Source organism: Anolis carolinensis, chromosome 1 (genome assembly GCF_035594765.1).
Source record: "Anolis carolinensis isolate JA03-04 chromosome 1, rAnoCar3.1.pri, whole genome shotgun sequence".
Lineage (NCBI taxonomy): Eukaryota > Metazoa > Chordata > Lepidosauria > Squamata > Dactyloidae > Anolis > Anolis carolinensis.
In genome coordinates this window covers 219,926,160-219,941,926 of record NC_085841.1, presented here as the reverse complement: position 1 = coordinate 219,941,926, position 15,767 = coordinate 219,926,160, and the positions used below count along the sequence as shown (strand labels likewise).

At 37.6% G+C, this 15,767-nt stretch overlaps 1 protein-coding gene across 7 annotated transcripts in view; it reads right to left on the bottom strand.

The window, feature by feature from the left end:
• ccdc148 (coiled-coil domain containing 148) overlaps positions 1-15,767 on the bottom strand; it is a 194,636-nt gene that overhangs the window by 90,336 nt on the left and 88,533 nt on the right. For all 7 annotated transcript variants that reach the window (XR_010001326.1, XR_507326.3, XR_010001327.1 and 4 more), the window contains one exon: positions 2,047-2,185. Coding sequence is in view for 3 of the 7 variants with exons in the window: in XM_062965431.1 (XP_062821501.1) it covers positions 2,047-2,185 (139 nt within the window). In the remaining 4 variants the exon portion in view is untranslated. The remainder of the gene's footprint in view (positions 1-2,046; positions 2,186-15,767) is intronic.

Genomic DNA, 15,767 nt, shown 5'->3' with positions numbered 1-15,767 from the left:
TTGTAGAACTGACTGGTTTCGGCTGAAATGCTTGAACCTGGAACTCCAAAATATTTTTTAATAATAAGGTTACATCCATAGCAAGACATTAAAGGAAGAAGCAACAGTTTTTTCCACTTGGAAAGCAGAGAATAAAAACGATTATTGTAAATTAATGTGGATGTTTGACTAGAGTTCATGTTATTATATAATTTTGTTTGACTACATGTAGTTTAATTTATTGATGTTAGGTTTAATTTACTGATATCAGGCTTTAATTTGATGTTAGGCTTAAATATTATTTTCATATGCTGGGTTTCTCAGGGATTTTATGTCAGTATTTGTTTGTTTTACAGAGGCATTGAATATTTGACATTGTATGTGGAATCTGCCCTGAGTCCCCTTAGGGAGACAGGGTGAAATACAAATAAAGTTGTTTATTATTATTACAGTAGAGTTTCACTTATCCAACATAAATGGGCCGGTAGAATGTTGGATAAGCAAATATGTTGGATAATAAGGAGGGATTAAGGAAAAGCCTATTAAACATCAAATTAAGTTATGATTTTACAAATTAAGCACCAAAACATCATGTTATACAACAAATTTGACAGAAAAAGTAGTTCAATACGCAGTAATGTTATATTGTAAATACTGTGTTTACGAATTTAGCACCAAAACATCATGATATATTGAAAACATTGACTACAAAATGCGTTGGATAATCCAGAACGTTGGATAAGCGAGGCTTGGATAAGTGAGACTCTACTGTATTATTATTATTAAACAAAATAATAAAATCTTTCCTTTTCTAACTAAGATCACAGCGATATTCACTTATTCCACCATTAAATGACATCAAATGAAGCAAGATTGTCATTTTTTTTAAAAAGCAAAAGATGAGGCAAAAATGCAGAAATGACGTAAAGTGTATTCAGCTGGTGTTGGGAGTAAGACTACAATTCTTGAGCACGAAGGTATTGTGTGAATACTTCATTGATTTGATACTGTGGTGGTTTTCTGTGAGTCAAGATATAAATCTAAATGCATACACGTAGTGTAGGAGTCACCTATAAATATAAGCACAGTGATGTAGCATTACTTTTGGATTAATGGAGACTTTATTTTTTATATTTATATCTTTTTATATAATTTAGGCACACATGTTTAAAATGCCCAGTGGTCATGATGGACAAGTAATATTAGAAAATTGTTTAAGAAAAATTCTTAAACGATGGCTCAGATCCAAAGGGCCTCACAAAGAAAATGGCTATAAATAACTCATTGCAGATTGCAATGTTCTTCAGCGTATTGCAACGTAATTCAGGTTGCAATGTTTAATGCTGGTCCTGGGAGTCAGATAACTTGTTGCAATAGATATTGATTGCAATACAAGAAGCTACATCCCTGGTATGAGAAAAGAGTCTTTCTGAATCAGTTCTGTGTATGCATGAAGGGTGCAGAATGAAAGAAAGGGAGATAAAGCTAAAGACTAAAGTCGTGGCCACATTCTTGTAAATACAGTCAGCTCTTAACTTTCTTGGTGGTTCCGAAGCAGGATCCCTCTAAAAGTGGAAAAACCACCAATATCCTAAGCCTTCCAACCATACTTAACATGTATGCTGGCTCTTTGAGCACGGAGCTTGCTGTTGTGTGTACCTACCCCCATGTGGGATCCTGCTTTCACCCCAAAAGCTTCCCTTGCTCCTTCTTGGCTGGGTAGTGACACCTTTGCCTTAATAATTAAGCTTCATATTAAACTACATCTTCACTTGTGGTGCTGGCTAAAGTGACCTACGTGTGTGTTCATTTTGTTTGTTTGTTTATTTGCAGAATATTTGCATGAAGAGCCATCTAACAAACAGGGAGTACAAATTACCATAATCAGATCCATATGGTGGTGACTGACCATGGGGACAGGAAACTGAGGTAAAGTTCTGATGTGCAAACAGAAATCCTCTTGTGTAATGTTGGCTGCAACCCTATATTCAGTAAGCCACAAAATACAACTGTTGAAAATGCTCATCATAACTTTAAACTGAAATGTTAAGGGTTTCCATTACTCACGAGATTTTGCCTAGACTTGTGAGGCAGAAGTTTCTGCAGCATATCCAAGTACAGAGTTCTTCTACCCCGAATAGCTTTTGGGTACTGATTAATGACAACCTGATAAACCCAAAGATCTTCTTTACTCCATTCGAAATTGCTGGTCAAGAGAAAATGGAAAAGATTCTAGTACAATTGGCCTCCAAGTGTTTTAAAAATCAGCTAACATGATTACCATACTAATCCTGCCATGAACCATAATGGTAGAACAGTTTGGAACAGTAGAGAAACAGTTTGATCTAACAAAATGGCTGTTGGGACTAGCATACAACTTTTTGAATGCAATTTTTAATAACATTTTAAAGAATAATGGCAATCAATCTGAAAATGTTCTCCCTGCATTCAGTCCAAATATACCTTTGTCTTCTGCAAAAGGCAGTTGTAGTTTTCCCTGGGCTAGCTATACAATGTGGTGTTAGTGTATGCTCTGGAGAGATGGAAAGTCTTCCAGAGATGGTATTCAGATAGCATGAAGAGTTAACAGAGTGAGAAGAGGAAAACAAATTTCCATTATATTCACAGGCACAGCCAGCAAGATGCTTGACTGTTCTTTGGTCTGTTTGGGCTGTATCAAAAACAGGTTCCTTGCTGCTTTTTTTCACTTTTTTCAGAAACACGGACTCTTAACAGTGCAAACTGTACAACTGTAAAAACCAAAAGAAAAACAAAAACCACAAACCACAAACCAAACAAACCTCTTTACAACCAAACTCTGAATACATAGATGTCAGAGAAAGCCAAGCACTGATTTAACAAAGGAAACAGCCTGCAGCCAAACAAAACAAAGAATGCTGAATTCACCAAGGACTCTAGATGCAGAATGTATCCGCTTTTCCCTCCCATTACAGGAATTATTCTAAGCATAACACCCTTTCCAAGATTCACAGTTTGAATCAAGGTTGTTGCATCACATAGAAGTAAAATAAAATTCATAGCATTAAGAAGTTTGGGCTTGTTTTGATTCAATACTCTTAACATTTTGAGATATTCAACCTACCTTATATAACAGAGTGTGTACAGAACATGAAGGGACTGATAAACCTACATTTGGCATTATCTCATACTTAAGAGAAGTCACTTTATTGTTGCGAATGGGCTTTAAATGTTAAGATCTTTTGTCTCAGTCCCCATACGGCCAAGAAGCCTGCATTGAACCCCCTCCCCCGGCCAGAACTAGACTGCTGTCAGCTGCAGACCTAATCTGTCTCCTGAAGATAGAAAGAAATTCATTGAAAACAGAGTACAGGTTACGACATGCTATTGTTGTCAGAACTGTAACCAACTTCAACACAATTTATAGGCTAGGCATTCAAACATTTTGTGCTCATGTGTCAATTTGATTTAAGGGACACCCTCCAAGACCTTTACACTTCATGCAGGCTATCCTTCATTGGTCAATTGATCAAAGCATTACATAACCCTCTATGTTTTTGGTTCACATGAGAACGGCTTTGGCCCAAGGGCATTCCATCTCCGTGGCTAATGCTCAACTCTCTACTCCTCCAGGTATCTTGTAACTGCAATAAGCTGCACTCATCCCCTACTAACTGTAAATTGCAGCTAGTCATTATCTAACTCTGCTTTAATTCCTTCTAGGGCTATAATCACATAGCTATTCCTTACAATGAATAGTTTCAATCTGGCATTATAATATGGCTATAATAATAAAATAAGAAGATTTTTTTTTTCGTGTCAGGAGCAACCTGAGTTGCTTCTGGTGTGAGAGAATTGGCTGTCTGCAAGGACGTTGCCCAGGGAACGCCCGGATGTTTTGATGTTTTACCATCCTTGTGGGAGGCTTCTCTCATGTCCCCGCATGGAGCTGGAGCTGATAGAGTGAGCTCATCCGCACTCTCCCCGGGTGGGATTCGAACCTGGCAGCCTTCAGGTCAGCAACCCAACCTTCAAGTCACAAGGCTTTAACCCACTAGGCCACGGAGGCTCCTAATAACAAGATGACTACATCATAATCTCAAAACATGACAGGTCCTAAACATAGGATCCTGATAACTATAAGAGAAACATCAGAGACAAAATGTTGGCCTGTGACTCTAACATCATCACTTTTCTTCTGCTGTGTGATTTTAAAATATTTTTTTGCCCGATTAAGAAGTCAGTGTGGCATTGAATGCTTGCATGATGCATTTTGTGGATTTTTGTTGGCCAAAAAAAGGCATCACTCTTCAGTGCATTTTGGATTTTGGTGCATGGCCAGGATGGCTGTATATTTATTTGACTTATATGTCACCTTTTCTGCAAGAATGGAAGGCAAGGCGGTTTCTAAAATGCATGTCACCTTATTGCAGACAAAAATTCAGTGTAAGCATGAGTAAGGATTGAGCTCTATGCATACATCATACTTGCACATGACATTTAAGATGTGATTTCAAAGCACGGTGAGAGACACCATGCTTTGAAGACTGTCATTCTGCTCATAGCCATGCATAGATTTGTATACAATTAATCACAGCTGCAATTATGTAAACAGCTTTTATCACAACATCATCAGTTTGCTGAAGGAAAGTCATTGTGGTTTTCCAGGAAATCTCCAAAACCCTCCTGTTTCAGCATCCTTCCCACTTTCACTTGGAGAAAATCCAAGGATTGCGCCAATTCAAAAAGGTAGCATCCCAGTTGCTCTCCTCAGTCCCTCTTCCCAAGAATATTTCAGTTCTGCTCCTTGAAATAATCTTTACAATGATAGCAGCACTTAATGTAATTCCCAACATTCTCTATAGTTTGTTATGCTGGTTAGGGCTGCTGAAAAATGCAGTTCAACAATAACTGGAGGGTCATAAAATTTCCACCACCTCTGCTTTACAGATAACATTTATATGAAGCAATTATAGATTGATTCTCCCTTATCTGAAATGCTTGGGATCACACATCTTTAAGACTCTGGATTTTTTTTCTCCAGATTTTGGAATAGCTATATTTGCCTATACATACATAATGAGATATCCTGGAGATGGAACCAAAGTCTACACATAAAATCTTATACTTAAAACCTGAACTTCATATTATACAATATTTTATTACATTTGTTCATGAAACAAAGTTTGTGTACACTGAACCATCAGAAAGCAAAGGTGTTACTATCTCAACCAAGTCAACATTTTGGGATTTTGGAATATTTCTATGGGATGCCCAACCTGTAAAATGTCCAAAACATGTTCACCCCAAAGTGTGTTTTGTTGCATTGCACAGGGTTTATTTTCAAGTTAGCGTGATACATAAACATACAAATGTGAGAATTCAGATTCAATACATAATAAAAAGAAGCAACATGACCTATGAGAGCAATTATGAAAATAGGAGGGTTGCCAAAAGAGTGAGCAGTATATATAAACAAGTCTTTCTGAATAAAACGGGAGCCTGTTGTTACATTCCATAGAAAGAAGACACAAAGTGATATTATTCCCACTTTTTACTCATTATACATAGGCCCACAATAAATGTCACACTACAGTGACAGAAATAGCAGTATGCATGCATTATGTGGACACTTTGCAGCTGATAGGGGACAATTATCCACCTGCTAACTTGCCTCTGCTTGACCCCAACTGCTTTTATCCTCTATAGATCTTTCTCGACACAATATTAAAATATGTGCTTTATGTGCACAAACGTTGAGTTTATGTCCTCCTCACTAGATAGAAGGAGACTAAAAGCTTTCACATCCATTTTCAAACTAGGGTTTTCTGCTTCATGTGAACTCAAATAATGCAGCCCATCAAAACTGTTGGACAGCAGTCCCAACAGCTGAAGACAGCAAAACCTGTGATAAGAAATGCTGAGAGTTGCAATCCAACAACAGCTACAGTGTTGTATGGTCTTTGTCCCCAGTTTAAATTAAAGTTCAAATTTAATGAGGAATGTTTTGTTAGTTTAAAAGCGGAAACAAAGGTTTCCAAGCCATCCCTTGAGTCTGCACCAGGGCAAGTTTATGTGCTTAAAGGGAAACCATAGTTTGCTATTGCATCTGAACTGCTCCTATATAATACAGCTCAGTATCCATTATTATGCTTTTTAGGGCTCGGGTTTAAGCAATTGTTGTGTTTTCCCATACATACAACAGAATACTGAGAATTGACAACAGAAGGAAATACCATGAAGTCAGTATTTTGGCAATTAGCAAGACATTTAAACATGAGTAACTTCTGCAATATAGGATTACTATTGTTTGAAACTTCATGCTGTACATTACTCATTGTCAGGTATTTCACTTGGAAAAAAGAATATGTGCAAATCCCCTAACTTTGTCCTGAACATTCACCAGTGAACTTACTATTTTGTGTGCTTCACAAAATAATGGGATAATATAAACTAAAATAAAATTACTCCTAGTCTCATCTCTTTCTCAGGGTACTTTCTATCATGTCTTTTATTTCAAGTCAATATTAAAATAAAATTTGGTTTCCATAAAAAAAGGTAAAGGTTCTTTATTGTGAATTCTACCAAAAGGATTAATAAACAAACTATCTTCCCAATGGCACTCACAACACAAGAAAATGGCATCTTCTAAAAATGTACATTGAAAGGTACATCCTTATACCTGATTTTTTTTTTTGCATGAAATTAATGAGTAGAATGCTTCTGGACTGGAACCAATTCCTTTGCCACAGATCCTATTCAAGAGAAAGTCACATCCTCCTTTCTCTTTCCAACCTTCACAGTATTTCTCTGTTTGTAAACTTATGAGTGCATCATTGTTAAGAAGGCACAGAGTTTTCCCTTTGTAAAGGGTTGATAAACCCATTGCTACTTTCACCCGTAGAGCTCAGCGGTCTTCATAGTTGTCTGATGTGTTTGCTACGGATGGCCAAAATAAGAATGCTGTTTTGGCTTCATTGTTTTCTGCTTTGCTAGGCTGAAGCAAGCTTGGAGAGGAGCTGTCTGGATTTTTGAGACAAATCAAATGAACCACTGGGGAATGAGAACAGAGGGAGGCCCCAAAGGGAGGTAGTCAATTAGAACACAAAGGTGACACCATCAGAACAAAACAGAACAGACCCTTAAAAATAAAATACAGAGTCACTGTTTTGTTCTCAGAGCCATCAAGTACATGACCAGCTCTCTTAACCCCATGTACATTTTCTTTGCAATGTATTAAATGGACACAGAAAACAGAGACCAAATGGAAAAGGTCATGGGACAGGGCCAACTTCAAGACAGCAGAATAAAATCCATCCAGTAGGCAGACTAAAGACTAGACACCCTGCAGAGGCCAAGAATCTTTTCAAGACCATTGCCAGAATTGCATGCACCAAGAAACTTGTGCCTTCAACAGGACAGAGAAGCACAGATCACACAGATAAAAGAATTGTAGCAAAGTAGCAGGGTACATTTGTCTATAGAAGCTCCCAGGTATGTTCCCTAGTTAAAGTTGAGGGGGAAAAACCCACGTCTGAAACTCCAAAAAGTCACTACAAGTTGGCATAGACCTTTGTGTACCTGATTCGAGTAGCAGGCCCCTTTTAAATCACAGGAATGATAGTGTTTTAATCTAATGTTTATAATTTTATTGTTAATGCTGATTACTTGTGTTTTAGCTTTTCTTGTTTGTTTTTATATTGCTTAACATGTTTCTTTTATTTTATGTATGTTACTGTATTTATGCTGTGAGCCTCCCTGAGTCCCTTAGGGAGATGGGGTGGGGTACAAATAAAGATGATGATGATGATGATGATGATGATGATTTGTGGAGAACCTTCAAATGTTTTGGACCAACTTCTAGAATCCTAATGGTGCCTCTACTTCAAAGAACTAATGTAGTTTGACATCACTTTACCTACCAAAGCTCAATACTATGGATTTCTGGGATTTGTAATTTGGCGAGGCACCAGTGCTTTTTGGCAGCAAAGGCTAGGGATCCTGCTAAAATATAACTCCCATGATTCTGTAACGTTGAGCTATGGTGGCTAATGTTGTATCAAACTGCGTTAATTCAACAGTGTAGATGCACCCTAAATTAAAATGTCTGAAGGGACAAAGTCCCCAATGCAAATTATACCAAACCAAATTGTTTACATTTCTGTAAGTTGATTTCTTAAATGGAATGGCACAAGCTAAGCTAAATAATGTCTTTTAAAATGTACCATTTAATATTTAAGTAATTCAAGAGCATAGCCATTCAAAAGGAATACAAGGAACAAACTCAAGAAACATGTTATGTTACCTGCACAACAAGAAAATCAATCAAGTCTGTATTTTATTCCAAACGCTTTTAATACTGTATATACTCGAGTATAAGCCTAGTTTTTCAGCCCTTTTTAGGACTGAAAAAGCTCCCCTCGGCTTATACTCAAGTGAGGGTCCTGGCCGGCTTCTATTCAGGTTGGCTTGTACTTGAGTATATAGGTATTCAGAGTTGGACAGTCTTATCTTATTAAAGTCTTATTATCTTAAATTACACTTTTATATACATATTCCAAAACATTTAACCTACTGATGCCTCAAATAATGCAATTTTATTATCTATTTTTATTTTTGAATTTAACCCATAGCTGCTCCATTTCCCACCATAGTCTTATACTCGAGTCAATAAGTTTTCCCAGTTTTTGTGGTAAAATTAGGTGCCTCGGCTTATATTCGGGTCAGCTTATACTCGAGTATATACGGTAATTGGAAAAAGCTGCATACAGTAGACAATATGGATACTCGTTCATTCAGTGCCATAATGTGAGAAAATAAACAAAAATTCCTGACTACAATAAGCCTGGGAAAAGGATGTTGACAAAATGCAATTGAGCCAAATATAGGTGCAGGCTTCCTGCGGCATTCTCTTTATTATAGTATCTACAGACTTTTCAAAATGTTTCTGGGTCAAGGAATCCTGTTGACTAAAGTTAATCAACACTGAAGAATTAATGCAGTTTGACACTGCTTTAACCTGCCATGGCTCAATACTTAACAGCTGTAGTTTGGTGAAGAAAAGCACTCTTTGGCAGTGCTGTGCCTCACCAATGCTAATGCTACAACTTCTATGGTTCTATATTTATATCATGCCAGGCTTGGTGAGGCCAGAAGTGAAGGGGGGAAGTTGAGGGTTGATGCATGCGGGGATGGGACTGAGGGCAGTTGGTGCGGGGGGAGGGATTGACACGTGGCTATGGCGGGCTCTCGGGAGAACTCTGCACAGCTGCATGTCCTGCAGGGCACTCCTTTTGGCAGGAGGATACGTGGGAAGACACGTGGCTGCTAAGAGCTCTCCTAGCCCATCCTTTCGACACAAGGACGCAGTGACTCTGTGTCCTTATGCCAAAAGGAGAGGAAGGCCTTGGCCCTGGCCCATCCTTTTGGCATAAGGATGTACTGACTTGCCGCATCCTTATGCCGAAAAGAAAGAAAGACACATGGCCAGGGCCAGGCCGACACAGGTATCCCCCCCCCTTTCTTTCAGCATAAGGATGTGGCAGATAGGCCGCCACATCCTTATATTGAGAGGATAGGGGAAAAGAGGAGGGCCGAAATAGAGCACTCAAGGAACGGCATCCGGCCCACAGACCTTACTTTACCTGTACCTGTTCTAGATCATTCAGAACCGTAAACATTTCTACTAGGAATACATGAAATAAAGATGGAAAAAAATTACAGACAAATTGTTATTCTTACTGACCACAGCCGCAAGACTGTGTTATGCTAAGTTATGGAAAAATCAAGATATACCTGATGAAGAAACCTGGATTACAAAAACTTTAGAAATTAGAAATATGGATAGGCTTACCTTTCTCATGACTAAGAATAAAGGAATGAAAATAAAGGAAACCAACTGGAAACAAGTAAATGAATATCTCATGTCAAAGAATAAAAAAATATTGATATGATAAGAACTATTCGTAAAAACAAAATTATGTACAAAAACAAAGGGGAAGAAAGAAGAAAGGGAGAAAAGAACAAGAATGGGAAAAAAATAGAAAAGGAACAGACCTCTGGAAGATACAGGAAGTCAAAACAACCAATCATCTTTCTATGTAACATCGTTTCTCTATCCTGATCATTGTTTCTCTATCCTGATAATTTTAACCTATGTTTATATCTCCATTTCCTCTTCGCCTACACTATATATATATATATATATATATATATATATATATATATATATATATTCTTCTATCTACTGCAATTAAGTAACTATAACAATACTAACAAAAATTGTAATTAATTTTTTCCAGAATATACACAATTTAGTGTAGGTAATACACATAGTAAAATAGATACTCTACTTGCAGTATTAAATCTACTCTATTTATGCCCCTTTTACATATCTATATATTAACCCTTCTTTTTCTCTTGTTTTTCCTTTCTTCTTTTCTTTTTTCCTCTTTATTACTATTGTATTATTATTGTATTATAAAAGGAATCTTAATAAAAAGTATATTAAAAAAAAAAAGGATGCGGCAGGCAAGCCGCCACATCCTTATATTGAGAGGATAGGGAAAAAGAGGAGGGCTGGAGTAGAACGCTCAAGGAACTGCATCCGGCCCACAGATCTTACTTTACCTGTACCTGTTCTAGATCATTCAGCCAAGGCAGTTAACGTGTTGTCAAACTGCATTAATTCTACAGTATAGATGCAACCTAGCTGACCTGTGGTGTGGTAAGAAAGGAAATCCTTGGAGTTGGAGGCATCATTTGCAAATTGGACTCTTCTGTCCACCACTGGTAGATCCAATCAATTGTAACTAATATATATTTTATATAGAGACAGAAAAGTTGGGGCAAAAGTATTCTCATAAGTGTATACAATGTGCCAGGAAAAAACAGCCATTAATCAGGTCTTCCCTGCTGTCCATTATTCTTTAAAGGTAAAAGGTAAAGGTTTCCCCTGATGTTAAGTCCAGTCATGTTTGACTCTGGGGGTTGGTGCTCATCTCCATTTCTAAGCCGAAGAGCCGGCGTTGTCCATAGACACCTCCAAGGTCATGTGGCCGGCATGACTGCATGGAGCGCCATTACCTTCCTGACAGAGCGGTACCTATTGATCTACTCACACTGGCATGTTTTCGAACTGCTAGGTTGGCAGGAGCTGGAGCTAACAGTGGCTGCTCACGCTGCTCCCAAGGATTGAACCTGGGACCTTTCGGTCTCCAGCTCAGTGCTTTAACGCACTTCGCCACCGGGGCTCCTGTCCATTATTCTTTAGGCTGAGATATTTCTGCTCCACTCCAACCAATATCAGTGACTAATCCAGTGGTTCTCAACCTGGGCTCCCCAGATGTTTTTGGCCTTCAACTCCCAGAAATCCTAACAGCTGGTAAACTGGCTGGGATTTCTGGGAGTTGTAGGCCAAAAACATCTGGGGACCCCTGGTTGAGAACCACTGGACTAATCTAATACCTTGTGCAGGGGAGAAAGTGATTTTATACAGAGATGTCATTTTCAGCAACAGCCCCTAGACATTGCATGGGCATTAGACTAGTGTCCTAGTGGCAAGCATTGTTCAAATTAAAACAAAACAAAATAAGGAACAATTAACAGGAAAAAATCATGCTTAATTAGTTAATTTTAAATGTTTTTTAACAATACAGCACTGAGATTCTAAAGTCATGTTTTTCTTTAAAATAGTAGAAATATACGAAACAGGGAAATGGAAATACATGATCTACAGCTTTTGAAAATGGTCAGCATATTACTACTTATGTTCAAACATAGAGGCTAAAAAAGTGTTTTGTGATGACATCTTTCACGTCCTTGCATCAAACCCTTTACACTAAAGAGCCTAATGGCTCTTTAACAGAAAGTAAAAAAGCTTTTAGGGAGTTCTTTTTCAATCAAAATACCATAAAGCAATATATTTTCCTGTGCATAATCTGCAGGCAGAGCATCATGACAGTATATTTTAAAAAATTCATTTTAATATATCAAGTGACAGTATTAATTGGGAGCAGATTTCGTGTCAGACTGAAATGCAGCTTGGGCTCATATAAAATTTCAGTTCAACATAAAATTGTTAAAACCATGTATTTCAAACCACACTGCCAGATCTTTGTTGTTCTCATTGGCTTCAGAGGGCTTCTGTGTCAACAAGCCATTTGAATAGCCAATGAGTGGCAGAGATTGCTAATATTTTTCCAGTATTTGCCATTAAAATTAAGACGGAATTTTGAATTATGTTTGAAGGAAACCAATATGCCACTTGAGAAAATAATCTTTAGGGTAGAGCTTTCCAGACTTTTCATGTTGGTGACATGCTTTTTAGACATGCAGCTACAGAAGATTGCCTTCAGCTGCCACCAAAAATATGGAGGACTTGCTGTGTGATAGATAGATCACTCCCCCCCCCCCCACACCAATATATGGAGGATTCAAACTCGTTACCACTACTAATGTTATATTCAGGAGCCTCCTCTGTGTTAGGATATTTAGAGAGTCACACGAGACACTTTATGTGAGGAAAATCAAGAAGTTGTTGTTTATTTGTTCTTAAACAGTAAAGATACGTAGCGATTGCAATAACAAGTTAGGTTTTTCTCCTACAAAGGATGGTTTGTAAGAGCAGTGGTTCTCAACCTCAGGTCCCCAGATGTTTTTTCCTACAACTCCCAGAAATCCCAGCCAGTTTACCAGCTGTTAGGATTTTGGGAAGCTGAATGTCAAAAACATCTGGGGACCCCAGGTTGAGAACCACTGCCCTAGAGAGTGAGATATGGAGGACCAGATGGCATAAATGTCCCTCTGGTCTCCCTTCCCAAAGAAGGGACAGGCTGGTCATGGATATCACTAGGCTTGCCTTTCCTTTCCTGTACATATATTTATTTCCTGGTGAGGTATGTGGAGCCTACTTAATAATGTATTCCATGTTTCATTTAATTACTTTGGTCATCCTCATGATCACTGAACTCAGCCTATACAATTTCTGACTAGAAGCCTGCACCATCTCTGAGGGTGTCGATTTTCAGGATTTCCCCTTCATTCATTCAGATGTATTGGCATTTCAATACAATGCCTTCCAACATTTTTAGTGTACAGTATAGTGTACTAAAACAGAGCACAGTTTATGCAAACGCACTGTGAAATCTGTAACATATTGGCAGTTGCTTCTCTGCAAATTACTGTGAAAGTCTGAAGTGAGCATACCAAAGTTAAACATTAACGACAAACCGCTGTAAGTATGCATTTTGGAGGCATGCATTGGGATCAAGTCACACATAAAACAGTACAGGTCTTGATGAAAACAATTACAGTAGAGTCTCACTTATCCAACTCTCACTTATCCAACGTTCTGGATTATCCAAACACACTTTTGTAGTCAATGTTTTCAATACATCGTGATATTTTGGTGCTAAATTCATAAATACAATAATTACTCCATAGCATTACTGCGTATTGAACTACTTTTTCTGTCAAATTTGTTGTATAACATGATGTTTTGGTGCTTAATTTGTAAAATCATAACCTAATTTAATAGGCTTAACCTTAATTTAATAGGCTTTTCCTTAATGCCTCCTTATTATCCAACATATTCGCTTATCCAACATTCTGCCAGCCCGTTTATGTTGGATAAGTGAGACTCTACTGTAATTACAAAAAAATTATTATTTTCATAATTTTCTGGAGAACATAATGGGGATTATTTTTCTCCTTGTGTGTTTTGGAGTTGTCTCAACAGTACAATAAATGGAAAATAATATTTTCCATCACCCTATTTCTAGGTTAGATTTGAGTTTTCAAATAGATGAATACTTTAGGTTGTAACTTCTTCTATCACCTTTCTGATCATATGTCTCGTTGGTGCTAAATCTATACTACAGTTTTTGTGGGTTTCTGATTTGAAGGGGCTTCTCCACTGCTTAATATTTACATATAAATATTAAAAGGGATAGGATCCTCGTCTTCAGAGGAACAGTGTAATACAGGAACAACGAAGTAATTTATGGGTTTGGGGGGGGGGGGTAAATAACATGTGAGGGATTGAGCTGAAAAAGGAAATCACTATGTATAAACACTTTTTAAGGTTGAGAAGTGCTCACTCCATGGCAATTTTATGTGTGTACTGCTGGATGGGGAATCAGAAACCCACAAAAAAAAATAAGATATAGACATTTAGCACCAACTTACATGTCCAAAAGACAGTTAGGAGAAGTATGTTCAAAAAGGTGACAGAAGAAGTTACATGCAGATAAAGTATATCTCTGTTTCAAAATTCTGTGTGTATCTGAAAAAAATATCAAGAAGAAATCTGGCCTAGAAATAGGTTGATTGGGAGTACAGTAGAGTCTCACTTATCCAACATAAACGGGCCGGCAGGATGTTGGATAAGTGAATATGTTGGATAATAAGGAGAGATTAAGAAAAAGCCTATTAAACATCAAAATAGGTTATGATTTTACAAATTAAGCACCAAAACATCATGTTATACAACAAATTTGACAGAAAAAGTAGTTCATTACACATTAATGCTATGTAGTAATTACTGTATTTACGAATTTAGCACCAAAATATCATGATATATTGAAAGCATTGACTACAAAAATGCGTTGGATAATCCAGAACATTGGATAAGTGAGACTCTACTGTACTAACATCAGGAAAAAAAATTAGGGAGGCCAGAAAGCAGTATCTACAAAAGTAATTAAGGGTTATATCAGTGGTTCTCAGCCTGCGAATCTCCAGATGTTTTTGGCCTTTAACTCCCAGAAATCCTAACAGCTGTTAAACTCGTTGGGATTTCTGGAAGTTGTAGATTAAAACACTTTTGGACCCACAGATTGAGAACCACTGGGTTATATAGTTTCACACAAAAGTAAGTTAGCATTGATATGTAATGTACTTCAAGCTTCTTTCTAGAAGAAAACTGCAGGTAACTAGGTATGTATAGGTACTTAGTTCCAAGCTTTACCTTTAACGCTAAATTTGGTGTTCCCCTCTAAATAATGCGGTAATCAGATACTTTCTGAGTAAAGTTACTTCTACCATCTAGACAACACTTGTTTGTATTCATCTTTACAGAAGGCAGATTTCGTTTATGAATACTAAGCTTTTGTACCAGTAGACTGACTGTCCTGAATAGTGTTTTCTTGGATTAAGAATACAAATGGGAAACAGAATATGACCCGTGCATATATAGAGAGTTAACCAAAATTCAGCCTTGCCAAATATGTGTTTCAGATATTAAACTTGGCATTACTTAACAACATAGCGATCATTTTTCCATGAGGAAAAAACAACTACTACCATTATTTGGTTTCAGAACTGAAACCTGGCAGTGGGCCTATATACAAACACCCTCAGGCAGCTGCTTTATATTTCCTCTGAATCAGATTTACCCCAAACTAATCCCTGGCTTTAGATCCTCTAAAGAACATAAAAACCTCCTAAGGGAAGTAACCCTCCAAATACTGTTACCATAATCCGCTGCCACCCTCTATAATAGATAGGACAATGTAAATTTGATGCACCGTTTCACGGCATTTGCAGCCAGACAAACTACAACAATAACTCCGACTGAGATGTCAACTTCCCCATATGTCAACCATGTCATTGTCAATTGTTGCTGTGGAAATATCTAGTTACTGAGCTGGTACAGTAGATTCCCTCCGCAATACACCCTTGGAGGTCAATGAGCTCCATGAAGAGCCAGGAAAAGCTTGGTTGGAGAACCACAGACACCAATATCCAATTGGGGAACAAGATGGGAGCACTGCAAGTAGTGACCAAACATTATTTAATCAGATTATTTT